The sequence below is a fragment of the Lepus europaeus genome, chromosome 5 (assembly GCF_033115175.1).
Source record: "Lepus europaeus isolate LE1 chromosome 5, mLepTim1.pri, whole genome shotgun sequence".
Taxonomy (NCBI): domain Eukaryota; kingdom Metazoa; phylum Chordata; class Mammalia; order Lagomorpha; family Leporidae; genus Lepus; species Lepus europaeus.
The window spans coordinates 504,951-531,923 of record NC_084831.1 but is presented as its reverse complement, the minus strand read 5'-3'; the positions used below and the strand labels follow the sequence as shown (position 1 = coordinate 531,923).

General features: G+C 53.9%; 1 protein-coding gene across 3 annotated transcripts in view; it reads left to right on the top strand.

Annotated features, from left to right (window-relative positions):
- GNB1 (G protein subunit beta 1) overlaps positions 1-26,973 on the top strand; it is a 73,979-nt gene that overhangs the window by 34,233 nt on the left and 12,773 nt on the right. For all 3 annotated transcript variants that reach the window (XM_062190303.1, XM_062190302.1, XM_062190301.1), the window contains 5 exons: positions 12,701-12,803; positions 16,346-16,384; positions 18,119-18,225; positions 23,719-23,782; positions 24,877-25,039. In XM_062190303.1, the coding sequence (XP_062046287.1) occupies positions 12,747-12,803; positions 16,346-16,384; positions 18,119-18,225; positions 23,719-23,782; positions 24,877-25,039 (430 nt within the window). In that variant the 5' untranslated portion in view covers positions 12,701-12,746. The remainder of the gene's footprint in view (positions 1-12,700; positions 12,804-16,345; positions 16,385-18,118; positions 18,226-23,718; positions 23,783-24,876; positions 25,040-26,973) is intronic.

Sequence of the window (26,973 nt, the reverse complement as noted above, 5' to 3'; positions counted from 1 at the left end):
CCCTTAAACACTAGCATCCCACATGGGCGCTGGCACTGTGGCATGGTGGATAAAGCCACCCCCCTGCAGTGCCACCTCCCACACGGGTCACCCCCTTAAACACTAGCATCCCACATGGGCGCTGGCACTGTGGCACGGTGGATAAAGCCACCCCCCTGCAGTGCCACCTCCCACACGGGTCACCCCCTTAAACACTAGCATCCCACATGGGCGCTGGCACTGTGGCACGGTGGATAAAGCCACCCCCCTGCAGTGCCACCTCCCACACGGGTCACCCCATTAAATACTAGCATCCCACATGGGCGCTGGCACTGTGGCATGGTGGATAAAGCCACCCCCCTGCAGTGCCACCTCCCACACGGGTCACCCCCTTAAACACTAGCATCCCACATGGGCGCTGGCACTGTGGCACGGTGGATAAAGCCACCCCCCTGCAGTGCCACCTCCCACACGGGTCACCCCATTAAATACTAGCATCCCACATGGGCGCTGGCACTGTGGCATGGTGGATAAAGCCACGCCCTGCAAGTCCAGCTTCCCATGTGGGCACTGGTTTGAGCTGGTCCTGGCTGTCCACTTCCAATCCAGCTCCCTGCTAAGGTCCCTGGGAAGGCAGCAGAAGATATGTGGGAGACCCAGATGAATCCTGGCTTGAGTTCCCAGTCCTGGATATTGGAGCCATCTTGGGAAGTGAGCCAGCAGATGGTTTTCTGTTCTCTCTCTAACTCTACCTTTCAAATAAATAAATATTTTATATAAATAATTACTTATCAATAAATATGTGTACACATACACACACACACATATAAAGACTTGTACCTGGATGAATCTCAAAACCGTTCGTCTGAGGGGCCGGTGCTGGGGCATGGCAGCAGGTAAAGCTGCTGCCTGTAATAACAGCTTCCTGTGTGGGCGCCGGTTCAAGTCTCAGCTCCTCCACTACCAGTCCAGCTCCCTGCGAATGCACCTGGGAAAGCAGCGGAAGATGGCCCGAGTGCTTGGGCCCCCGTCCCCATCACGCATGTGGGAGACCTGGATGCAGGTCCTGGTCCTGGCTTCAGCCTGGACCAGTGCTGGCCATTGCAGCTTGTAGAAGTAAGTGTTACACGCAGAATAATTTTTTTAAGATTTATTTATTTATGTAAAAGGTAGAGTTACAGAGAGATTTTCCATCTGCAGGCTTACTCCCCAAATGGTCACAACACCCAGTGCTGTGCTAGGGCTGAAGCCAGGAGCCAGGAGCCAGGAGCTTCTTCCGGGTCTCCCACGTGGGTGCAGGGGCCCAGGGACTTGGGCCATTCTCTGCTGCCTTCCCAGGCCATAGCAGAGAGCTGGATCGGAAGTGGAACAACTGGGACTGGAACCAGTGCCCATATGGGATGCCAGCACTGCAGGTGACAGCTTAACCCACCACAGTGCCGGCCCCACGCAGAAGATTTTTACATAGTGGAGTGTAGGTGGCAAGATAGGGCTAAGTCTTCCTGTGAAAGGTGCTTGGAGTTTTGCCCGTGCCTTTGTGTGTTCCGTTTTCCTGCCACCTCTCCCTGAGAGGTCCTCCTTCCGGACGGGTGGATCCATCAGTCATGTGGGAAGCCTCGCTCTGAATTGGCTGCACTGGGACTTGCTGTGTGCAGCTCCTGTGAATGAGCTGACACCGGGGAGACGGGGAGGGTCCCTTATCCCTCCTGGTCACTGGAGCAGCCTGGTTCCTCCCTGTTAGACGGTGGGGTTGGGAGGAGCTTCTGTGGGTTCTCAGGCCTGGACAGGCTGTAGCGGTGCTGTCCACTAAGGAGGCTGGTGGCCTTGGCCACGTGGCACATGTAAAGTGTGCACTGGATGTCACCACTTAGCTTGACAAGTGTGTGAGGAATGCCTCCTTAACCATTGTTTCATATTGCATACGTGTTGAGATAACTTTTGATATATTGGCTTAAATAAACTATTTAAAATAACGTTACCTGTTCTTCACACTTTTTAAGAATATAAGATTGATTTTAAAAAACCATTGACTTTTATTTTAGAGCAATCTTCCGTGTACTGGTTCATTCCCCCAAATACCCACAGAAGCTGGGCTGGGCCAGGCCAAAGCCAGGAGCCAGGAACTAAGTGTGTCTCGCACATGAGTAACAGGGACTCAAGTGCTTGAGCCATTACCTGCCATCTCCCAGGGTGCACCTTGGCAGGAGACCGGAGTCAGGCGCCAGAGCTGGGAGTTGAACTCAGGTACTCTGGTGTGGGATGCAGGTGTCTTAATTGGTGGGCCAAATGTCCTCCACCTTTTTCTTCTTACTAGGACTACAGGAAAATTAAGAACGACCTGTGTTGCTCGTGCTGTGTTTCTGTCGGACAGCCCTGGCGGAAGAGAGGTGTGAGCTAAGTTAGCTGGAAAGCACCCAAGCCCAGGGCGCGGTCTGCTGGCCCGTGGCCGTCGGGGAGGGCGTAATCTGAGGACGTGCACAGCAGTGTTGCATTGGAGGGAGGGAGTCTCAGCACCTTGTCCGATGGACACTGCCCAGTGGTCACTTTGTGTTCCAGCGTTGTCAGAAGAGCGGGTCTGGATGCCATGTTGGGAGCAGCAGGTGGTTCAAGAAGTGAATTTTTCTTTTTGTGCTTTTTTTTTTTTTTTTTTTTTTTTTTTTGACAGGCAGAGTGGATAGTGAGAGAGAGAGAGACAGGGAGAAAGGTTTTCCTTTTTGCCGTTGGTTCACCCTCCAATGGCCGCTGCGGCTGGCGCACCGCGCTGATCCGAAGCCAGGATCCAGTTGCTTCTCCTGGTCTCCCATGCGGGTGCAGGGCTCAAGGACTTGGGCCATTCTCCACTGCCTTCCCGGGCCATAGCAGAGAGCTGGCCAGGAAGAGGGGCAACCGGGACTAGAACCCGGTGTGCCGGCGCCACAAGGTGGAGGATTAGCCTGTTAAGCCACGGCGCCGGACTTTTTGTGCTTTTGATCCACTGACCTTTCAGCCAGTCTGGGATTGCTGAAGCAGTCCCTAAAAAGGGAGGCTGGATTCCACCTCTGGCTGCTCCGTGCGTCTGCGCGCTGGGCAGTGGTGCGGCTTTCTCTTCCTGTGTTCATTGCCTCCTAGTGTCACAGAGCAGGGCTCCCAGAGCCATGGCTGAGGCTGGGAGCACATTCTATGCCACTTTTACTTTGTCTTTTTAGGAAGAGTGTATTATTTGAAAGAGAGAGAATGAGGGAGAGCTGGGACTGGGACAGGCTGAAGCCAGGAGCCGGGGGCTCCATCTGGATCTCCTGTGTGGGTGGCAGGGGACTGAGCACTTGGACCATCTTCCGTTGCTTTCCCAGAAGTGTTAGCAGGAATCTGGATGGGAAGTGGAGCAACCGGGACTTGAACCAGCACTCAGATGGGATTCTGGAGTTGCAGTGTTGGCTTAACCTGCTGTGCTGCAACCCCAACACCTACCTTGCGTTTTTCAGGTTGTTAGGAATTCAGGTGACGGTGGCCCAAGTGCAGGGAGCCTTTTCCACCAGTGTCGCCGCCCCACAGAAGGTGCTCAGTCAGCAGGTTTGAGCAAGATGGACAGGGTGTCAGTAACGCTGCTGATTCTTAGCAGAATTATAGTCTTTTGGGTTCAAACGTAATGAAGCTAAACCTGATCAGGAAGCAAATGGCTGCCCTTGCTTCCACTGCTCAGTGACACAGTAGGGCTGGTGCTGTGCCGCAGTGGGGAAGCGGCTGCCTGTGACGCTGGCATCCCACATTGGCACATTTTCAGGTTAGTCTGCTCCACTGCCAATGCAGCTCCCCGTTAGTGCACCTGGGAAAGCAGCTGAAGATGTCCAGTGTTGGGCCCTTGCACTCACGTGGGAGATCCAGATGAAGCTCCTAGCTTTGTCCTGGACCAGCCCTGGATGTTGTGGCCATCTGGGGAGTGAACAGACAGATGGAAGATCTCTCTGTCTCTACCTCTCTCTCTTTCTCTGTAACTCTGCTTTTCAAATAGGTCAATAAATCTTTAAAATATTCAATAGACTTCATTGGGTTTCAAGGATCACAGTCTGTGTGTTAAAAAGCAAGACCTAGTGCCAGCACTGTGGCGCAGTGGGTTAAAACCCTGGCCTGAAGCACCGGCATCCCATATGGGTGCCAGTTCTAGTCCCAGCTGCTCCTCTTCCAATCCAGCTCTCTGCTATGGCCTGGGATAGCAGTAGAGGAGGGCCCAAGTCCTTGCGCCCCTGCACCCACGTGGGAGATCTGGAAGAAGCTCCTGGCTCCTGGCTTCGAATTGGCTCAGCTCCGGCTGTTGCAGCCATCTGGGGAGTGAATGAGCAGATGGAAGACCTCTCTCTCTGTCTCTACCTCTCTTTGTAACTCTTTCAAATAAATAAAAAATAAATCTTAAAAAAATAAATAAATAAAAATAAAAAGCAAGACCTAGGAGAAATTCCTGTGCTGCTGGGTGTGAGTCGTACTCCCAGCTTCTCCACCTTGGGGTGGTGGTGCCTGCTGTGGGCTGAGTTTACAGTTAGGGTTGAAAGGAACAGATTCAGGCCACACTCTGCTCACCAGGAACCAGAGTTGGCGCCCTGGGAGACCCTGGTGGTTCTTACCACTTTTAAAAGAAATGAATCCTTGCATCCTGCACGTGAGGATTTCTGCTCTTGCCACACAGTTTGAGTCCTGCACAGCTCGTGGCCAGGATCTTTGGGAGGGAAGAAGCCAGGAGGGGCACTGGAATGCGGCAGGAGGTGGCCTGGGCTGTGGTGCAGAGCTGACACGCACTTGAAAGTGAGCTGCATCCCGGGAACTGAGATCTGGTGAGAGACGCAGGAAATCTGATAGAGAATTAAGAAAACACTTCTGGGGCTGGGGCTGTGGCCCAACAGGTTAAGCCACCACCTGCAACACTAGCATCCCATATGGGCACCGGTTTGTGTCCTGGACTTCTGCACTCCCGATCCAGCTCCCTGCTAATGGCCTGGGAAAAGCACCAAAGATGGCCAAGGTGTTTGGGCCCCTCCCTTTAAATATGGGAGACCAGAGAAGCTTGTGTTTCAGCCTGGGTCAGCCCTGGCTCTTGGGGCTACTTGGGGAGTGAACCAAAGGATGGAAAAATACCTCTCTCCCCTCTCCCCTTTGCTCTCCCTCTCTCCCTTTCTCTCTGTCTCTCCCTCTCTCTAACTCTGTCAAATAAGTAAATATTTTTATTTAAAAAGAATATTCCTGAATATTAGTGTTTTCACTTTTAAAATGGATACTTAAGCTCCAAGGCCAACCCTTTAGTTGTTCAAATAAGTTTGAAAAGTACTAGACTTGGATCTACAAAGCCATCAGCATGGGATGGGGTGGGGGCATTTGCTGCAGTGGTTGGAACACCTGCTCCCATGTCACAGTGCCTGGTTTGAGTCTCAACTCCACTCCCAGTTCCAGCTTCTTCCTGGGAGGGGTTGGGTTCCTTCTGCTCCCATGGGAGACCTGGACTGAGTTCCTGGCTTGCCATTTCGGTCCAGCCCAACTTGTTGCAGTATTTGTAGAGTGACCCAGTGGGTGGGAGTGCTCTGTCTCTCAAATCAATAAAACAAGTAAGTCAGATTAAGAAAAGAAGCAGCAGCAAGCTAAAGTGGCAATATGGTTCATTGTAGAAAAATTGTCAAAACATAATATACAGGGCCAGTGCTGTGGCGTAGTGGGTGAAGCTGTTGCCCATAATGCCAGCATCCCACGCGGGAGCCAGTTTGAGTCCCGGCTGCTCCACTTCTGATCCAGCTCTCTGCTATCACCTGGGAAAGCAGTGGAAGATGGCCCAAGTCCTTGGGCCCCTGCATCTGCGTGAGAGACCCGGAAAAAGCTCCAGGCTCGTGGCTTTGGATCGGCACAGCTGGCCGTTGCAGCCATCTGGGGAGTGAACTGGTGGGTGGGAGAAATCTCTGTCCGCCTCCGCCTCCGCCTCTTTGTAACTCTGCCTTTCAAATAAATAAAGAAATAAGTAGTTCTTTAAAAAAATATCTCGGTACATTTGGACTTAAAAGATTTTTTTAGTTTACTTACCTGAGAGTTGGAAAGACAGAGACAGACACACAGAGCTCCATCCACTGGTTTGCTCCCGAAACGCCTGCAATGGCCAAAGCTGGCCCACGTCAGAGCAAGGAGTCCGGTCTCATGGAGGTGGCAGGGACCCAGGGATTGCGGTGTCACGGTTGCCTTACAGGGTCTCCCGCGGAAGACTGGAATCAGGAGCTGGGAGCCACGCCCAAGCTCTCCAGTGTGGGGTGTAGACCTCTTAATCACCAGACCAAATACCCCTTCCACGTTTGGAGTTTGAATCCACATCTAAAGTACCCACCAATTAAAAAATGCATAGGAGAGTTAAAACATAGAAAAATCACCAAACTGATTACCATCCCATCACTGACTGCTCTGTGTGCCCCCACCTTTTCCATCCTTGTCTTTTGTTTGTTTAGGTTGATTTATTTGTTTATTGGAAAGAAAACTCTTGCCTCCATTGGTTCACTCCCCAAATGCCCAGAATACCAGGGCTGGGTTGGGCCAAAACAAAAAGCCAGAAGCCAGGAGGTCCTGCCTGTGGGTAGCAGGATCCCAGGCTCTTGAGCCATCCTCTGCTGCCTCCCAGGATACGTTGGCAGGAAGCGGAGTAGCTGGGGCTTGAACCACTGCCGGGATGCGGGATGTGCGTGGACCGCGGTGGCGGCCGGCTGCATCGGAATGTCTGCCCTTTCTGGGTTGTTTTGAAGCAGTGTCAGACGTACCGTTTTACTCTTAAATATTTCTGTGTGCACCTTTAGATGATAAAGACCTCTTAAATGTCGTACAGGATGCCCGGTGCCGTGTCCTAACCACCACCAGAACCACCCTTCCTCTGCCCCAGCACACTGTGCCCCTTCGAGCCTGTGCTCGTCTCACCCTCTGAAGCCACCACTTGGTTCACCTGGGTAAAGACTGATTTTACTTATGAGGCAGAGTGACAGAGATATCTTCTGTCAGCTGGTTCGCTCCCCTGATGTCCACAACAGCTGGGCTTGGCCCAGGCTGAAGCCAGGAGCCCAGAACTCCATCCAGGTCTCCCCTGGGTGGCAGGGGCCCAACTCTGAGTCCTCACTGCTGCCTTCCAGGTGTGCGTGAGCAGGAAGCTGGAGTCGGAGCTGAGCCAAAGCTCCAGAAGGGCGCGGGCGCCCTGGGCAGCCTCTTAACTGCTGTGCCAGGCTCCTCCTGGGTTACTGTTGGGCAGCTCCCCTTCAAACTAGAATTCCACCTGCGCTGTCTTTATCCTGCTCACTGCTGTTCGAGGCCCCAGGTGCCTGGCGCAGCAGGCTGTGTGCCTCCTCTCAGGTGCAGTGTCTGTCTGTCCTGCTACCTGTGCTGCTGCAGTGCTGTGGGGAGCAGGTGGAGGAGGAAGGACCTCCGGGCTTTGTGCCGTGCTTTGTTTTGGAGATTGGCCTGGACTTGGAAAGGGAAGACAAATAGACAAGCAGATTAAACAAATTCTTCCTGCTCAATACCTGGTCCTGGAGATTGGCCTGGACTTGGGAATGGAAGACAAGTAGACGAGCAGATTAAACTGAAATTCCTCCTGCTGCGACCCTGGTCCTGGGAGGAGACAGGTATCTGACAGTTCCCCGTCCCATTCGTAGTTGTGCAGGGCTCAGCAGGGGTTTTGACTGGGCAGCCGCTGTCCAGGGCAGTGTGGCATGAGGGGCCCAGTGTGTGCCATGGCTGCGACAAGGGGTTGCAGGAGTGGCCTGCTGGCTGGAGGGGCCCACGTGAGTGTTCCAGTGCCCTGGGCCCTTGCCCTTGGGCTTGGCTCACTCGCTGAGAGGCTTACGGAGCACTTTCTGATCCGATGTCTTATTCAATTTTCCTGTGAGCCAAGTGATGGAGATGACACCATTCCTAGTTTGCAATAAGTAGAACAGAGTGAAAAGTGATTTGCTGATTTGCCAAAAGTCGTATTTCTTACAAGTTTTAGAAGCAGAACTTGGAATGGTGTTTACCTCACACACCAGTTTGGGCATTTGTGTCTCGAGAGCTGTTGCTGGTGATGATGACTGGGGCTCCGGAGTGCCCTTTGTGGATGTGGAGGGCCACACTGCAGGGACGTGCCGCCTCCGCCCTGTCACAGCAGGTGTCACCAGGAGACTCCCACCCTTGCTTTGAGCTGTCGAGTTTCTGGGGAAGTAGTTCCAGCAGGGAAGGGCTGAACAAAAGTTCCTAGGAAAAGTGGGTCAGGAGGAACAGACCTGGGGCCTCAGCAGGCCCCGGCTTAGAGGATGAGCGCCAGGTCCGCGGCGTCAGCACGGCCCCTGCTTAGCTGTGACATTGGCCCCGAGGAGGGGGAGACTCGATGGGGTTTCCAGAAGGCCTGGGGACCCAGGCGCGTGAAGAGAACAGCAGACGGGATTCGATGTAAGTACGGCTTCTGTCTCGTCCTCGGTCCTGTGAGCTGTGTCACCAATGCTGCAGCCGGAGTAGGAAGGCTTGACCAGAAGCCCTGCTAGAAATGCTCTTTGTCTTCAGCTGCATGTTTCTGTTGTTTTACACGCAGAGATGACTGGATGCATGTGTGTGCCCTGTTAAGTATGAAAGCATCGCCCAGGTTCCTGCAGCTTTCGTTGCTGTCCTTGGTGATGGGCGACAGTTTGTCACGGGCTGTGAAAGGCGTTGAAACTGGGAAGTAGACAGAAGAGGGCAGTCCTCCTGGGTTCCTGGGCCCACAGAACCTGTTGGCTGTTGGTGAGGGTGGGGCTGAGCAGAGTTTGTGTGGAGGGCGCATGGAGGCAGAGAACCGGCCGGCCATTCCCGTGTGTCCCACAGCCACCTGTGCTGACATGCTCTCGCTGGCTTGCATGGGCGCCCTGTGAGTGGACACAGCGACGCTGTGTGTGTGACCGCCCAGCCCGAGCCTGTCCACGGAGGTGGCCGAGAGGCTTGGGGGGAGCCGGGGAGCTCTGCTCCGTGTCGGGCTCATTGCTGTGCTGGAGGACGACCAGGCCTCCCTCCTCCGGGCAGCTGGACCTTGCACGCAGTGTGGAAGCAGAGGCCACCACAAAAGACTCCTTTATGTTTAACTTTAGAACCAATTTTTAAAGTTCTAATCCATGCGTAGACAGTGAGCAAGAGGGATCCATGAGGCATTTGTGATTTTTCTAGTCTCATGTGAACGTCTCAAGGGCCTGACGACAGACTGCTGTTTGCCGCTGGTCTGTGTGTGGACTGAGAGTCCACAGGAGCCTGGCTCTCTTGCTAGTAGGATTAGGAATGCCCTTGCTCTTAGAAATCAACAAAACATCAATACTGAGTCTTCACCTGAGGCTCACGTGTGGGCGCTGCCGTGGGCGCTGTGACCAGAGGCAGCGTCAGCTCTGCTGTGTGCTACAGAGGGAGCAGGCCCGGCGTGGGTGTTTGCTGTGTCTGCGGGGCCTGGTCCCTGGGTTAACGGAGCCGTGGAGCTTCGCACTCTGAATGCTTTGGTTTCTCGGAAGCTCATTTCTCTGGTCCCGGCCGTTGCGGCGGCACGATGGTCGTCTGTGTATTCTGTGCCGTGTGAGGAGATGTCTGGTTAACAGAAGCACCGACCAGGTCAGGAGTTCCCACCGAACCCTGAGACGCGAGCCTCTGTGTGGAGCACCAGCCCAGCCACAGGGCTTCTGCGGCTTCTGGACGTCACCTGAGTCTGAGGCGCTGTTCTTTGAGCCCCGCGTGTAAAGATGAGCTGAACTGCTCTGTGCCCATGACAAAACTCACTGTTCTTTCTTCACACTGACTTTGGGAAGATGGAACATAGTAGCTTTTTTTAAAAAAGAGATTTATCTATTTACTTGAAAAGCAGAGTTAACAGAGAGGCAGAGGCTCAGAGAGGGAGACAGAGTTCTTCCATCCGCTGGTTTACTCCCTAGATGGTTGTGCCAACCCGAAGCGAGGAGCCAGGAGCTTCCTCCGAATCTCCCATGCGGGTGTGGGGCCCAAGGCCTTGGGCCATCTTTTACTGCTTTCTCAGGCTATAGCTGAGAGCTGGATCAGAAACGGAGCAGCCAGGACTTGAACTAGTGCCCATATGGGACGCTGGCACTGCAGGCGGCAGCTTTTCCCGCTGTGCCACAGCACTGGCCCCTCTAGTAGCTTCTTATAGACTGAAGTTCTGCTGGAATAAATTCCCCCAGCACTGCACGGTTGTCCTGATAAAATACAGGTGAGGGGCAGCTGGAGGGCCAGGCGGGACTCCTGGATTGAGTCCGGTCTGACGCTACTTTGTATTCTGTTGGCACTTTTATTATTTCACACATTAATATTGATATGTTGCAGTCCTTAGAATCTGTGTGTGAAAACCAGGAACCTTTAAGGGTCTGATCAGGACAAACTGCTTCATATCTGTGTGCTCCCTTCCCCCGGAGGCTGAGGCCGGCTCCACTGTGGAGCTTGAAAGCAAGCGCTTCCTGCCGAGCTTGAGAGACGGGCGTCTGGGCCATCGTGTGCCGCATCTTGGTCAGACGGGCGTCTTGGTCAGTGTGCCGCCCTCCCAGCCCTGCCTTGTGGCCTCTCCTAGGGGCTCTGTGGACTGAGAACGCTCAGGTGGGCGTGCCACAGGTTCCACGCACTTGCGCTTCCTCCCGCCAGCCGCCACTGGAGGCTTCTCGGCTGGGGAAGATGCGGCTGGGGGGGCACAGGTGTCTCCCCCACTCCACACCAAGACCTCTCACACTTCATAGGTTCTTTTTATGAGGAGAGATGTTGGTGTTGTGTTGCGGCTGTAACTTAGGTAAAGTCACGATGGTTCTGAATGCCTGCGTGCAGATAGGAAAGCTGACTAGAAACTTGAGCAGCGGAGTTTGTGTGCCGTGCAGCTGGCTTCCAGGAAAGCAGACAGCTGTTGTTAATTAAATATGTGAACAGTATTGTATTAGCCCTGGATTTTTTTACAGATTTATTTGGAAGACATAAAAGGAGAGACAAAGAGAGGAAGGAAAAGGATTAGGGGGGCCAGAGGGAGAGCGAGCAAGCGAGCGAGAGATCTTCCATGTGCTGACTCCTCAAATGGCCATACAGCCAGGTCTGGGCTGCCAGCAACCTCCATCCAGGTCTCTCACATGGGTGGTGGGGACCTAAATACTTGGGCCGCCCTCCGCTGCTTTCTCAACCGTCAGCACAGAGCTGGACGGGACGTGGAGCAGCTGGGACGCGAGCCCATGCCCACATGGGATGTCAGCGTTGCAGGCCATGGCTTTAACCCACTACGCCACCACATCAGCCCTGGAAGTCAGGTCTTGAACCGGCCTCTGAAGAGGGACGTGGCACAGCGGTGTGGGCTGTGGCAGCTTACCCTGCCGCACTGCGGTCCTGACCCCAGCCCTTTGACTTTCACACAAAATCGGTGGTGGTGGATTTCTTACCTTGTATGACTGACCTAGAAAATCAAGGTCTTTGCATAAGCGCATTTGCTTATGGAGCTAATTCTATTATTAGTGGTTAAAGATGTTGGCAATTCTGTCTTCAGCTTTGTGATACTCTCGTCATATTTGGGATGGATTTAGCTAAGACCTGGGTCAGAAATGCCACTGTCGGACCTGGCGTGGTGGCACAGTGGGTTAAAGTGCTGGTTCAGGTCTTGGCTGCTCCAGTTCTGATCCAGCTGCCTGCTAATGTGCCTGGGAGTGCAGCAGCAGATGGCCCAGTGCTTGGGCCTCTGCACCCATGTCGGAGACCTGGAAGAAGCTCCTGGCCCCTGGCTCCTGGCTCCAGCCTAGAACAGCCTTCCCATTGCAGCCATCTGGGGAGTGAATGGGCAGATGGAAAAGCTCTCTCTGCCTCTCATTCTCCCTTTCTAACTCTCCTTTCAAATAAATAAATAAATCTTAAACAAGAAAGAAATACCACTGTGGCTTAAGATGTTCTCTTGGGGACAGCAAGGTTCCACTGGACAGTTTGCAGAAGCACTGACCAGCTGAGCGTGTGCAGGACGTGTGCTGGGCCTGAGCCTCGGCCGGTGCCTCGGAGGGCTCCGAGCCTCTGGGACCCCAGGCCTGTGCTGGTGGGAGAACTGATGCGTTGTCCCTGAGTCACAGGACTGCTGGAAGACACTTTCTTGTGTCCTTTCAGGGGTACAGTGTGAGCAGTTGGGCATCTTTCCACTGGTCCTGGGTCCCTGGTTACTGCTTTTGGGGTGCTGGGTGGCCACGTTGCCACTGCGGCCTGTCTCCTGGAGCAGTGACCCTGGGCTTTCGAACGCTGTCTCGTGTTCTGTGGGTGGCCAGACCTTTCATTGAAAACTTTTCTTGAGGCCTGCGCCGTGGCTCACTTGGTTAATCCTCCACCTGCGGCACCGGCATCCCATATGGGCGCTGGGTTCTTGTCCCAGTGGCTCCTCTTCCAGTCCAGCTCTCTGCTGTGGCCCGGGAGTGCAGCGGAGGATGGCCCAAGTGCTTGGGCCCTGCACCCGCATGGGAGACCAGGAGAAGCACCTGACTCCTGGCTTCGGATCGGCGCAGTGTCAGCTGTAGTAGCCATTTGGGGGGTGAACCAATGGAAGGAAGACCTTTCTCTCTGTCTCTCTCACTATCTATAACTCTACCTGTCAAATAAATTTAAAAAAAAGAAAAAGAAAACCTTTCCTGACCAGTGTCTTCAGGCCACCACCACATTTTCAACCACGTGTTAGTAGGCGTTGTCACATTGTATGCCGCTGAAGAGTAAGTGTTGTTTTTGTGCTGTGTTTTTTCTTCTTCAGATCCCAGATTCTTTGAGGTGGCAACAAAGAGCACGTGCGCCAGAAGATGAGTGAACTCGACCAGTTGCGGCAGGAGGCCGAGCAGCTGAAGAACCAAATCAGAGTGCGTAGTGCATGCTGCCCGGTGTCCCGGTGTCCTGGGGTGTGGCGGTCGGGGCAAGTGTTACCTGTTCAGGACAGGTGGTTACAGAGTGAGGGGGTTGAGAGTGAATTTGGGTCTCACTTGGCCCAGTGAACACCAGTTATAGACCCAGACACTTGGCCTAGGACTGTCTGGGGGATTCTATTTTTCTGTGTAATTTGTTACTTGAATCTATGTGAACTGTTTGCCCAGAACTGGGAGATTTTTTTTTGTACTGTGCTCGTGGCCACTACATTGCTGTGTGTTATCTGCCTCGCTCCCCTTGGACACTGATTGCAGCTTTTAAGTTGAGGACAGAAAAGCTGTTTAAAGATGAGCGTCCAGGGGCTGGCGTTGCGAGGCAGTGGGTTAAACCCCTGCTAGCACCTGTATCAGAGCACCAGGTCTGGTTCTAGCTGCTCTGCTTCCATCAGCTCCCTGCTAATGGCTTGGGTAAAGCTGCGGAGGGTGGTCCAAGTGCTTGGGCCCCTGCCACCCGAGGGAGAGCCAGATGGAGCTCCTCACTCCTGGCTTCAGCCCGGCCCAGCCTCAGCTGTTGTAGCCATTTGGGGAGGGAACCAACAGACAGAAGACCTCTCCCTGTCACTCCGCCTTTCAGATAATAAAAAAAGTCTTTTTTTATTTTAAAGATTTATTTATTTATTTGAAAGTCAGAGTTACACAGAGAGGAGAGGCAGAGAGAGAGAGGTCTTCCGTCCGCTGATTCACTCCCCAAGTGGCTGCAACGGCTGGAGCTGTGTCAATCTGAAGCCAGGAGTGTCTTCCAGGTCTCCCACGCGGGTTCCAGGGCCCAGGGACTTGGGCCATCTTCTGCTGCTTTCCCAGGCCACAGCAGAGAGCTGAATCAGAAGTGGAGCAGCCAGGACTCGAACCGGCGCCTCTATGGGATGCTGGCACTGCAGGCGGCATCCTTGCCTGCTACACTACAGCGCTGGCCCCCCTACAACTTTTTTAAAGACACCAAGAAGGGGCTGGCACTGTGATGTCGTAGGCCAAGCCTCCACCTGAGGTACCAGCATCCCATATGGGTGCTGGTTTGTGTCCCGGTTGCTCCTCTTCCAATCCAGCTCTCTGCTTATGGCTTGGGACACCAGTGGAAGATGGCCCAAGTGCTTGGGACTCTGCACCCACGTGGGAGACCCAGAAGAATCTCCTGGCTTTGGGTTGGCCAGCTCTGGCCATTGTGACCATTTGGAGAGTGAACCAGCAGATGGAAAATCTCTTAGTTTCTGTGTCTCTTCCTCTCTCTCTAACTTTGCCTTTGGAATCTGAGCAGCAGGTCTTCCTCACAGGGCTTGGCCAGACCATAGCTGGGAGCTCCATCTGGGTTTCCCACGTGGGTGGCAGGGACCTAAGTTCTTGGCCATTATCTGCCTCCCAGGCATGCTAGCAGGGAGCTGGTCAGGAGCAGAATACCTGAGACTTGACCTGGCAGCTTGCTGTGGGACGTGGGCCACACAGCGTCTGACCCCCACACTACAGCATGCACCCACTGAAGCAGCGATTTGTGTTGACCCTGACAGTATTGTCTTAAACTCTAGTGTGGTTTGACCTTTTTTTTTTTTTTTTTTGACAGGCAGAGTTAGAGAGAGAGACAGAGAGAAAGGTCTTCCTTCTGTTGGTTCACCCTCCAAATGGCTGCTATGACCGGCGTACTGCGCCGATCTGAAGCCAGGAGCCAGGTGCTTCTCCTGGTCTCCGATGCGGGTGCAGGGCCCAAGCACTTGGGCCATCCTCCACTGCCTTCCCGGGCCACAGCAGAGAGCTGGCCTGGAAGAGGAGCAACCGGGACTAGAACCCGGGGTGCCGGCGCCGCAGGCAGAGGATTAGCCTAGTGAGCTGCGGCACTGGCCAATAGTTTCTTTATATTATTAATTCACAGATATTCCCACTGGCTTCATAAAATAAAAATTTGCAGTAGGAAAGTTTGCCCCTTAAATCGGATCTGGGAACAGCCAGCCATAGTGTCAGACACAGCAGCATGGAGACCCGTGTCTTACTGGACATGGCCTGAGCGCCTCTGAGGGGCTGCCCACACTCCTGTTGTGAGCCTTTTAAAGCTGTGTTCTCATTTTACTGCATCTGGTGTACAAGAGGTCTTCAGGAAATTCATAGAATATATGTATTATAAAATTATGCCTGGGTTTCAAAATATTTTGCCCCCAAATTAGCTTATCTTTCAATTCCATTTTTCTGTGGATTTTTTTTTTAATTTAATTTAATTTTATTTTTTTGACAGGCAGAGTGGACAGTAGAGAGAGAGACAGAGAGAAAGGTCTTCCTTTTTGCCGTTGGTTCACCCTCCAATGGCCGCCGCGGTAGGCGCGCTGCGGCCAGCGCACCGCACTGTTCCGATGGCAGGAGCCAGGTGCTTCTCCTGGTCTCCCATGGGGGTGCAGGGCCCAAGCACTTGGGCCATCCTCCACTGCACTCCCTGGCCACAGCAGAGAGCTGGCCTGGAAGAGGGGCAACCGGGACAGGATTGGTGTCCCGACCGGGACTAGAACCCGGTGTGCCGGCGCCGCAAGGCGGAGGATTTGCCTGTTGAGCCGCGGCGCCGGCTTTTTCTGTGGATTTTTAAAGTTCTCTTTTACATATTGCTTTCTTATTTTTATTTTTTAAGATTTATTTATTTATGTGAAAGAGTTACAAGAGGTAGAGGCAGAGAGAAGTCTTCCATCCACTGATTCACTCCCCAAATGGCTCCAATGGCCAGAGCTGGGCTGATCCAAAGCCAGGAGCCAGGAGCTTCTTCCAGGTCTCCCACGTGGGTGCAGGGGGCATAGCAGAGAGCTGGATCGGAAGTGGAACAGCCAAACAGCCAGAGCTCAAACCCATGCCCACGTGGGATCTGACACTGCAGGTGGTGGCTTGCCCTGCTACACCACAGCGCCAGCTCCCTATATCTTTCTGTTTATAAAAATATATGTTAATTTAAGATTCCAAGATTATCCAGTCCCTTTGTTTACTTGTTGTTCGTGCCGGAGTGTCCTTCCACAGGGTGCACCTGCTGGTTGAAGCATTTCATCATTCCATAGATAAGAAAGCGGATTGACAGCCAGGAAGAAGCCAGAAGGTTTCATCTGAATCTCTAGTCTGATCAGACGCCTTGCTCTTTTCTGTGAAATTTAAATCCAACAAAGTAATTAATGTCGTCCCAAAGAGTTTTTTGGGCTGGTTATGAGGTCCTTGCTGGACCATTCTCACTGGGCGCCGGCCTCCTGTCCTCCCTGGATCAACTGTGCAGGCACTGAGCCAGCGTGGTTGCTCAGAAGCGCCGAAGGCCAAGGCAGCCCCGAGCCCAGGTGCCCTGCCCCGGTGCCATCCCGGTGCTGTCGCAGTGCCGGGTTCCACGGTTGCCGTGCTGAAAGGGTCCCCTGTGTTTGGAGTGGCCGAGTGCGGTGGATGGTGGGTGTCGGGGGGGCTTTCCTTCCACAGTGATCTGTGAGGTCCTGGGTTGACCGGCCTGGAACGCCGCTCATCTCTCTTGTGTTGCTTCCCAGGATGCCAGGAAAGCATGTGCAGATGCGACGCTCTCTCAGGTAAGAGCTGTGTGCGGCCTGGACCCTCTGAGTGAGCTCTGCCCGCGCAGTTGCCACACCACTGCGGGGGCACTGTCTTTGTGGAGCCGTCCAGACGTGGGAGGAGACAGTGGGTTCTGTGTACGTGTCGTCTCTTCAGCCCGAGTAGTGCTCCCTGCCAGGGCAGAAGCACTGCTGTCCCAGTCAGGCGTCGTGTCGCGGCCTTCGTGACCGGCCTGCCCCAGAACTGGACGCCGCAGGCCGGCCCGGCAGCTCCCCAGACACTTGAACAGCAGCTCCATGGCTCCTTGTGTGCGCAAAAGGATTAAAAGCCAGCGTTCAAGCGTGCGTTCAATAGGATACGCACACCCCCAAACCCGTGGATATCAAGCCTCGTGTACACAGGCCCTACAGAGGCAACGTTGAGAACTAATAATAGAATAATCATAAAAACAACACTGCAGGAAATCTGTGCATATGATCTGTCTCAAAAAGTTGATCTTCCTGTACTCACACTTGTGACAACAACGCCTGCGCGAGGAGGTGTAGTGAGGCAGACGACACGGGGCTGGGACGCAGCTTAGGTGACCACAGTGGGCACAGCGCGGGCGCGCCGGGCCGAGGGCTGACTCACCCCAGACAGGACGCGCAGGCCGCAGTGGGATGTCATTCTCCTGCTCAGGACGGCTCACAGCTTAAACTTGGGAATTGTCCGTACCTGGGATTTTCTATGTAGTAGTTGCAGACTGCGATTGACCACAGGTCACGGAGCCATGCATAGCAAAACCAGTTAAAGGAGGATGGCCGTGCAGTGTTCACATCACTGCTCACATAGCCAGGGGAGGAGACCATCCAGCTCTCCACAAGTGGATGAGCGTACAGACTCGTGGTGGCGTGTGCACGGTGGGATGTTACTCCGCCATGAACGGGAGTGCAGCCACGTGGGTGACCTCGCAGCGGGTGATGAGAAGAACAGCCAGACACGTGTAGCTCTGTGTTTGACAACTCTGTGTGTATGAAATACCCAGAATGGTTAAGTTGAAGACAGGAGATTGCTGGCTGCAGGGACTGTGGGGGCGAGAGGAGGAGGGTGGCCGCTGGGTGGGTGGGGAGCCGAGCAGTGGCGACGGCTGCACAGCATGCGGGATGTGCTGAGTGCCCCCGAGTGGGGCACTATAACAGAGTTTTAAAAAATTAAAGAATCGGACAGAATAGTGAAAGAAAACTCAGATTCATCCTCTGAAGATGACTTGGTGTATTACGCTGTCCAGACACGTAAGGGCATCTTCTTTAAGAAGAAATGTACGCGGCGTAGAATTGTGACTGTCAGTTCTCGGCACACTTTGGCCATTTTTGAAGACTCCTGTTGGGTGTGCGCTGCCCATTTGCCAACCTGGAGTCATTGCTGTCGGTGTCCGCCCTGGGGTGGGTGCTGCCATGCAGACACAGATCCTGAGCGTTGTCCCGGCCCACACGTGGCCCGAGGGGAGCAGCACGGCAGCTGCTGGAGGCTGTCCCTGTGGTGGCCCCCAGGCCCCGAGACAGAGGCGGAGCTGGGCTGCCGTGCGTCTGCGTGCCAGAGGGACAGGTGTGTCCTTACGCCCCATGGAAGCAGTAGACCTGTTCAGAGTCCCGAGGGCCCCGGTGCCCCTGAAGAGCTGGAGGATGGCTGGGCCCTGCTGGGTGGGTGAGGAGGAGGGCTCTGGGAAGATCGTGTGGTCACAGACGTTAACCTCAGGAACCTTCGTGTTTAAGATCACAAACAACATCGACCCGGTGGGGAGGATCCAGATGCGCACCAGGAGAACGCTGAGGGGGCACCTGGCGAAGATTTACGCCATGCACTGGGGCACGGACTCCAGGTAACGCAGGCCACGGCAGCAGCCGATCGGCCACGTCACCAAGTGTCTGTTGTCGGGGAAGGTTGCCCGGATTCATCTGCTGTACTTTGTAGAGAGCAACACCAGGAGGAGGAGTCAGAGGAGCAGGCCAGGCGTGGCACATGCGCGGGTCTGCGCTCCATCCGGGGTCCTGCTCACCTGGCCCGTCCTGCTCTGCTGTTTCCTCTCTGCTCCAGGCTGGCTTGCGTGGCTCAGGTTCTTCTCCCTGGGAAACTCCACCTTCCCTCAGCTCCGCCATGCTCTGACGTGACCTTGGGAAGTTGCCTTCCTCCGTCCCTGTGTTGTGCACTGCTCGGCCTGTTCTCGTGGCTGCTGGCCCTCCTGGGATTTCAGCGCCTGATCCAGGCTGCTGGACGCCCAGGGAGATAGCCTTAGAGCAGCAGCCTGTGGGGCTGGTGCTGTGCCTGGGTTTCTGTGGTTGGGGCCCCCAGCAGGTGCATGGATGTGTGTGTTTGCTGCGGCCATCGCCCCTCACCCGGTCGTTGTGCCCCTCTGTGGCGTGTTCATTGCCCCAGACACAGCCCCTCAGGCTCCTGTTCTTCCTCTTCCTGGGCTTCTTAACCTCCCGTCCACTCCCCTGCCCCCTGCTCACCCTCTGCCCTGCCTCCGCCCACGCCTGCCTTGGGCTGTGTGGCTTCCCTGTGGGCCACTGTAGAAAGGACATCTGGTAAGCTCTCTTTTCCTGTGGTTTTAGAGGTTCCTAAGTCCATCTCTTATGTTTTCTTCCCAAATAAAGAAGGTGCTTTTGATTTGTGGACTGCAGCCTGCTCTTCGAAGTCTGACATGCGGTTCTTGACTTGCCTGCCTTTGAGCAGCAGCTTTTTCCTCGTTGAGTTGACAGAGTGGAATTTTCTGCTTGGCTTTCTCTTTTTCATGGAAGTGCTTTGGAGTGTAAAGGCTGGAGAACAAAAGATTCTATCTTTAGTTTGTTCTATACAGTATCCCATACAATTTCATATGCAAATGACAGTGTGAGCGTTTTAATGATGGCTGTAGTCAGAAAGCAAAAAAAGGAAAGGGGAGGTGGGAGGGGGTGATGTTCAGAGGGCACAGACCGCCAGCTGGGAGACGGCTGTGTGCGCAGGGCTCCGGGCATCAGTTCAGAACTATGAAATCTCCAGGACTGCTCTAAACTTGTATTTACTTGAAACGCAGCAAGAGAGACAGAGCTCTCCTCTGTTGGTTTACTCCCCAAATGCCTGCAGTGATCTGGGCTGGGCCACAGCCATCGGCAGGAACTCAGCCCAGGCCCCCAGGTGAGTGGCCTGAAACCCATTAGATGAGCCGTCAGCACTGCCCAGGGGCTGCGCTGGTGGGAAACCGGGGTCAGGAGCCAGGGCCTCGCAGCTCAGCTCACAGAGTAAATGCTAAATGTTCTCACCACAAACAAAAGGGTATGAGGTGGTGGGTGTGTTAACCAGCTTGGTTCAACCATCCCATAATATAAACATACATCAGAACATCACATTGTATCCCATACATACATGCAGTTATTCATCAATTAAAATACATTCAAAATACGTAAATCAGCAAAACTGTGTTGTGCAAACTTAGTTCTTTCAATATTTTTTAATGATGACTTTATTTTTTTAGTTATTTGTTTATTTGAAAGGCAGAGTTACAGAGAGACAGAGGCAGAGAGAGAGGGAGGTCTTCCATCTGCTGGTTCATTCCCCAGGTGGTCGCAGCAGCTGGAGCTGTGCCAACCTGAAGCCAGGAACTTCTTCCAGGTCTCCCACGTGCGTGCAGGGGCCCAAGGACTTGGGCCATCTTCTACTGCTTTCCCAGGCCATAGCAGAGAGCTGGGTCAGAAGTGGAGCAGCCAGGACTTGAACCGGCGCCCATATGGGATGCTGGCACTGCAGACAGTGGCTTTACCTGCTACTCCACAGCGCCGGCCCCTGAGAATTGGGCTTACACTTGCTTTTTAAGCTGGACAGTTAGATTTCATGCTGCATGATCACAAAAGAAAACCAGGAGGTAATATTAAGGAGGACCTGTGCTGTCCAGAGTATCAGGATCATTTGTTTTGTTTGTTTATTTTTTTAAGATTATTTGAAAGACATAGAGGTAGAGACAGAGAGGGAGAGGTCTTCCATCCACTAGTTCACTCCCCAAATGGCTGCAATGGCCAGAGCAGAGGCAGTTGGAAGTCAAGAGCCAGGAGCCTCTTCCGGGCCTCCCAAGTGGGTGCCGGGTCCCAAGCACTTGGGCCACCTTCCACTGCCTTCCCAGGTGCATTAGCAGGGAGCTGGATGGGAAGTGGAGCAGCTGGGACTCAGACTGTTGCCACATGGGATGCTGGCGCTGCGGGCCGGGGCTTTCACCTGCTGAGCCGTAGCACTGGCCCCAGATTATTTGTGTGTTGTTTTTTGTTTTTTTTTTTTTAATTTAATTTTTTAAAATTATTTTTTTATTTTTGACAGGCAGAGTGGATAGTGAGAGAGAGAGAGAAAGGTCTTCCTTTTTGCCATTGGTTCACCCTCCAATGGCCGCTGTGGCCGGCGCATCTCACTGATCTGAAGCCAGGAGCCAGGTGCTTCTGGTCTCCTATGTGGGTGCAGGGCCCAAGGACCTGGGCCATCCTCCACTGTACTCCCGGGCCATAGCAGAGAGCTGGCCTGGAAGAGGGGCAACCGGGATAGAATCCGGCGCCCCAACTGGGACTAGAACCCGGTGTGCCGGTGCCACAAGGCGGAGGATTAGCCTGTTAAGCCACGGCGCCGGCCCAGATTATTTGTTTTAAACAGCTGTTTTCTGGGTAGGTCAGTGGCTGTGTATTTAAAGCCTAAAATAGTTGTTTTGGAGTTTTGGGGGATGTGTGTTTTCCTGAAGTCACCTTATTCCTGCTACCGTAAACAAAGGTTGTCACACAGACTCTCACTTTTTCATGGCTCAGGCTGTCATTTATGAATTGTGAATGCTTTGGCTTTCGACTGGCAGGCCAACAGTGTTTCTTTCAAAACCACACTGGGAGCCTGTGACACATGCTTGTGTGCACACACATGTACGAGTGTGTAGTTGGAGTTGGTCAATGTAATATGTTCGGGACTGGTGCTGTGCCGTAGTAGGCTAAGCCTCTGTCTGCAGTGCCGGCGTATATGGAGTGCCGATTCATGTCGCAGCTCTTCCTCTTCCGATCCAGCTCCCTGCTGTGGCCTGGGAAAGCAGTGGAAGATGGCCCAGGTGCGTGGGCCCCTGCACCCACGTGGGAGACCCGGAAGCAGCTCCTGCCTTCAGATCGGCCCAGCTTTGGCTGTTGCAGCCCTTTGGGGAGTGAACCAGCGGATGGAAGATCTCTCTCTGCTTCCCACTCTCAAATATAGCTCAAATAAATATACAAGTCTTTAAAAAAAAAAAAAGAAAGAAAGAAAAATTTATACTATAATCTGATTCTTTAAAAAAAAATAGTTATTTACTCCACACGCAGAGCGACAGAGCCTTCCTTCCGCTGGCTCACCCCCAGATGCCTGCAACCCCCTGGGCTGTGCCAGGCCGAAACCAGGAGCAAGGCCCTTGTCTGGGTCTCTCCTGTGGGTGGCAGGGCCCCAAGCACTGCTGACTCCCCCGGTGCACAGCCGTGGGAAGATGGGGTGGGAATTGAAGCCGGAGGATGAGCTAGGCATTGCAGGGTGGGAGGCAGGTGTCCCCGTGCCCACCCTCGGCTCTGGTTTTCAGTGGCACTTCAGGTGCCCTCTCAGTCACGTGGGTCCGTGCCTGGGCTGGAACACAGCTGTGTGTGGGGTGAAGGGCACCAGGCGTCTGGGCCGTGCCCGCTCCTCAGTGCCCTGCAGCCCGCTGGCATACTTGTTTCTCTGTGTTCTGTGTGGTGGCCCTCAGGGGACTGTCGTGTGAACAGGCAGGCCTCCAGGAGGCAACGCGAAGCCAGGTCCTGACCTGGGGGAGGAGGTGTCTCCTGTCACCTTCCGGGGAATTAGCAGCTTACTCCCCCACTCTGACGAGTCAGCGCTTACTGAGCTGTGTGACAGAGAGCTCTCTGAAGGTGACCCTACCTGGAGGAGGAGCTGCTCTGGGTGGGCTTGGGTTCGGCCTCAGGCTTCAGACTGGCTGGACAAGGAGAGCAGCAGGGGGGGGTGTCTTCACCTACAGGACTGTTGATGGCTGGGCTAAGAATTGCACCTGGGGGCTGGCACTCGAGACACTGGCATCCCACGGGGCGCCAGTTCGTGTCCCAGCTACTCTACTTCCAACCCAGCATGGGAGACCTGGAAGATGCTCCTGGCTTCAGGCTGGCCTATCCCTGGCTGTTGCAGCCATCTGGGGAGTGGACCAGTGTCTGGAAGACCTCTCTGTCTTTGTTTCTCACACCCCATCTCTCTGACTTTCAAATAAGTAAATAAATTTTTAGAAAAAAGAATTGCATCTGGAAGATGAGAAGAGATGGGAGCATGCATGCCGCATGTTCCAGGAGTGAATTACGTAGCAAAGCACTGAAGCGGCTTCTGTTCCTGCCGTTCGCGTTGTTGTGTTAAAGTGGCCGACACTCTCAGGATGACCTGAGTGAGTCTTACCCTCAGCTTCTGGTCTGCGTCAGGAAGCCACGTGTGCTGTCGTGAGCCGGTTCCAGTCTGTGTCGCTGTCATTGACAAGTGTCTGCTGGAGACAGCAGGGAACGTTCTGGCCCGGTTCCTCCTTGGAACAGCACGTTCTGTAGGCAGCCGTCCTTCGACAGTGGTTCCCAGGCCGTGCTAGCTCTCAGCTGTCGGAGGGTTTCACGCCTGTGTGGCCTGGTGGTTTAGTGCTGTGTCTCACATCTGAGCGCCTGGTTTGACCACAGCGCTGGTTCACTTTGTCTCAGCCTCTCGGATTGGCTGCTGGTCGTGCTCCCGTTCGGCGGGACCCCGTCCTGGTTACCCACGTAGACACAGCACCTTTCCCAGCACGCAGGTCCCGGACACAGCCCGTGTCCATGGCCACTGTGCCTCCTGCCAGGCAGCATGCGTGCGTGCTGTCGTCGGTGTGCTGCTACCCAGCCAGCTGGGCGCTGAGCACCGTAGCTTCTAGGAGACCTGGATTCCAACTGAAGTTCAGTTGGAGAAATGTTGCTCTTGGGTGAGAGGTGTTTTGTGAATCTGGAAGGTCTGAAGCCTTTCATTCCCGTATAGACTGGCTTTCTCTTTGTGATGGAATAGAAAACTTCCTATTGTGTACAATCTTTGGCTCTTTAAAGACCTCTGTGTGTGTAGCGTGGTTTATAGCGGAGGGAGACGACGCAGAGCAGTTAGGAGCCGCAGCCAGCCTGCTTTGGTCGGCAGGGCCAGAGGCTCCGGTGTCCTGGTCTGTGCTGGAGCTGAGCGCTGAGCGCGGTCTGGACTGCTCTCGGCGAGGTCACCGCAGTCGTGCTCGCGAAGCTGTCCTGTGTTCTGTGTCCGTGTTCCTCCCGTGTGGGATCTCCGGCTGTGCAGGGCTGATTTGTCTGTCTCTCCCCTGCAGGCTGCTCGTCAGTGCCTCACAGGACGGCAAGCTCATCATCTGGGACAGCTACACCACAAACAAGGTGGGTGAGCAGGCGGCATCCGCGGGGCTGCGCTGCACCAGGGAGCGCAGGGTAGTGCAGGGAGGCACAGCAGAGCGTTTGGCTGGGTTCTGTTTCATGGAGAGGTGTGGTGACACGGAGAGGGAGACCGATAGAGGTCTCCTGTCTGCTGGGGCGCTCCCCAGGGGTCTGCAGTGGCTGGGGCTGGGCAGTGGCCGGAGCCACAAGTCAGGGAGTTAATCCAGTCTGCGTTGTGGGTGGCAGTAACCCAGTTACTTGAGCCATCACCACACATCCTGGGGTCTCCATGAGCAGGAAGCCGAGCCAGGAGCGGAGCTGGCTTTGAGCCCAGGTATTCTGCTGTGGCTGCAGGCCTCAACCACTGGGAGATGCCTGCTCGCGAGCTGTGTTTGTGGTGAGGTCATTTAGGGGGACAGAGCCGTGTGGCATGCCAGCTTCATCTGGACAGGGCTTAGTCGTACTGCAGGGTGCTGGGCCTCCACCAAGCAGGTAGGAGGTGAGCACTCCGGTTGTAGCTCCGTCTCTCAGTCTGTGTGTTTTATTTATAAAATGCAGAAATACAGCCTTTCATTTAGTTACTCATTTTTACAAGAGATTCTCTAAAAGGCATTATACTTTGAAGTATAAATCAAATTCTTTTAAAATTTAATCCAAGGTTGTTTGTATTAAATTTAAAAAGTACTGTAATTTGCCTAAATATGTATGTGAAAATCTAGCCCAGTTGTATTTTACTAAATATCATGTATATAACAGGTCGCAATAATTACGCCAGATCTGTCTGCACCTAAGGAGGTGTGTGACAGTGTGGGTTATGATAATTCCCAGTGACAATGCGCTGTTGTTTTTGGTGAGTTCACACCGTGTGGACAGGTGGTGAAGTGCCCTCTGTGTAGTCTGTGGCTGCCACACGTTAGCACTGCAGCGCCGTGGCTGGCGATGCCACAGCCACGCCTGCGAACTGCTCTGGGTCACTGTGGCCCTGCGTCGCTCGTCCTCTCCTATGCAGTGAGAGTTGAAGGCCAAAGGGGAAGTCGGTGTCCATGGTTATGCTTTTGAGCCGGAAGGTGAGAGTCCCACCGGTGTTCTGCCTGCAGGTGCACGCCATCCCTCTGCGCTCCTCCTGGGTCATGACCTGTGCATACGCCCCCTCTGGGAACTACGTGGCCTGCGGTGGGCTGGACAACATCTGCTCCATTTACAACCTGAAGACGCGCGAAGGGAACGTCCGTGTGAGTCGGGAGCTGGCCGGACACACAGGTGCGCTTCCTCCGACTCCTTCCCGGGCTAGGCGGCTCTCCTCGAGCACGTAGCACACTCTGAATTCTCGCCTCTGTCAGCTACTACTTAGTGAGGTTACTTCAAATAAAAGTTGGGGTAGCAGCCAGAGGTTTTCTGAAGAAAAACCTTGGATTTAAATTACTGTGTCCCCCGTCGTGGGGTGTCCGGCTCCTCTGCTCACTCCCTTCCCGGTTGTTTTTGGGTCGGCGGATGCACAGTCCAGTCCCGACTCTGACTGCACACTTCTGCACCGTGAGCCCCTTCCCCGGATGTCCCGTTTCAAGCACACGTGTGCGCTGGGTCCACACCGGCAAGCGTCCCTGTTGCAGGGAGGCGGCTTGGCTGTGTTGGTCCTGGCTGTCCAATGTTGGTTGTGTGGCACATGGAAAAGTTCATGGAAAATGGAACTGAAAGATGGGTTTATTTTGGTGCCAACATATTATATTTTCACGTCGTATGGGGAGGGTCTTTGCCCAGTTCATGGAAAGTGTGTGTTGTCAGAAAACTGCACCAGTGTGAAAAGTTTCCTGCTTGTATTATTTTGCCACGATTCGGCTTTCAAAGGAACTAATGAGCAAAGGAAGTGCCTGGCCTAGTACCTCACTTCCAGGGTCTTGCTGTATTTTCCATTCTCACAAGTTCTGCCGCTTCAGTATTCTCTTGGCAACACCATGCCAGGCTTGCCTGTTTCCCAAATGCAGCCAAGGACGTTGTCAGAATCAGGGACTAAATCGTGTCGCTGCTGACCCCGCTGAGCAGGCTGCTGGGTGAGTGGTGTGGGCCAGGTCAGGGGTCGTTGCTGCTCTGTTTACTTCTCGCCGTCTGTCTGCTTTGCAGTTCCCTTCTCAATATTCTGGCTTCTTAGGGAGAAGCTTAAGTCACTGGTTTTAGAACTTCTTCCTTCTCAAACATAGGCACTTCAAGAAATGTCCCGAGGGGTAGCTGCACACGTTCCGATCCACTGCCTTCCAGCGTTCACAGGAGGCAGGAGCTGGGAGCAGGGAGCCCGCGCTCTGCTGTGGGGGATACAGTGTCTCAGCCACCAGGCTAACCACGCGTGCCTGAAATTTCCTTTTAATTCCATTTTCTGTGAATTTTTTGAAGTTCCCTCATATACTGTAATAAAAGTTACTTAAAGCTTGCTCATTGGCTGGCGCCGCGGCTCAACAGGCTAATCCTCCGCCTTGCGGCGCCGGCACACCGGGTTCTAGTCCCGGTTGGGGCGCCGGATTCTATCCCGGTTGTCCCTCTTCCAGGCCAGCTCTCTGCTGTGGCCAGGGAGTGCAGTGGAGGATGGCCCAAGTGCTTGGGCCCTGCACCCCATGGGAGACCAGGAGAAGCACCTGGCTCCTGGCTTCGGATCAGTGCGGTGTGCCGGCCGCGGCGGCCATTGGAGGGTGAACCAATGGCAAAAGGAAGACTTTTCTCTCTGTCTCTCTCTCACTGTCCACTCTGCCTGTCAAAAAAAAAAAAAAAAAAAAGTGAAAGCTTGCTCCTTGAGTCTCTTTGGAATCTTGTTTTTCTCCAGGTTGGAGAAACCTTAAGCCACGTGATTCACATGTTTTCTGGCCTCCTGCGGCTTTGCGGGTTCTCTCCCGCCACCCCTTCCTCAGATTTGCTCATTTGTATTTCTATTCAGGTCTGCTTGATGTCCCATCTCTGTCAACTCCCAGCTGTCCAGCTCTTTTTTTGATTTTATTTCAGGCTAGTTTGGGGCCGGCGTTTGGCATAGTGGTTTAGCTGTTTCTTGAAGCTCCCACATCCTGTATCAGAGTGCTGTGTGTGTGTCTGTGTGTGTGTCTCTGTGTGTGTGTCTGTGTGTGTGTTCTAACATTTTATTTATTTGAGAGGTAGAGTTACACAGGGAGAGACAGAGAGAAAGGTCTTCCTTCTTTTGGTTCACTCCCCAAATG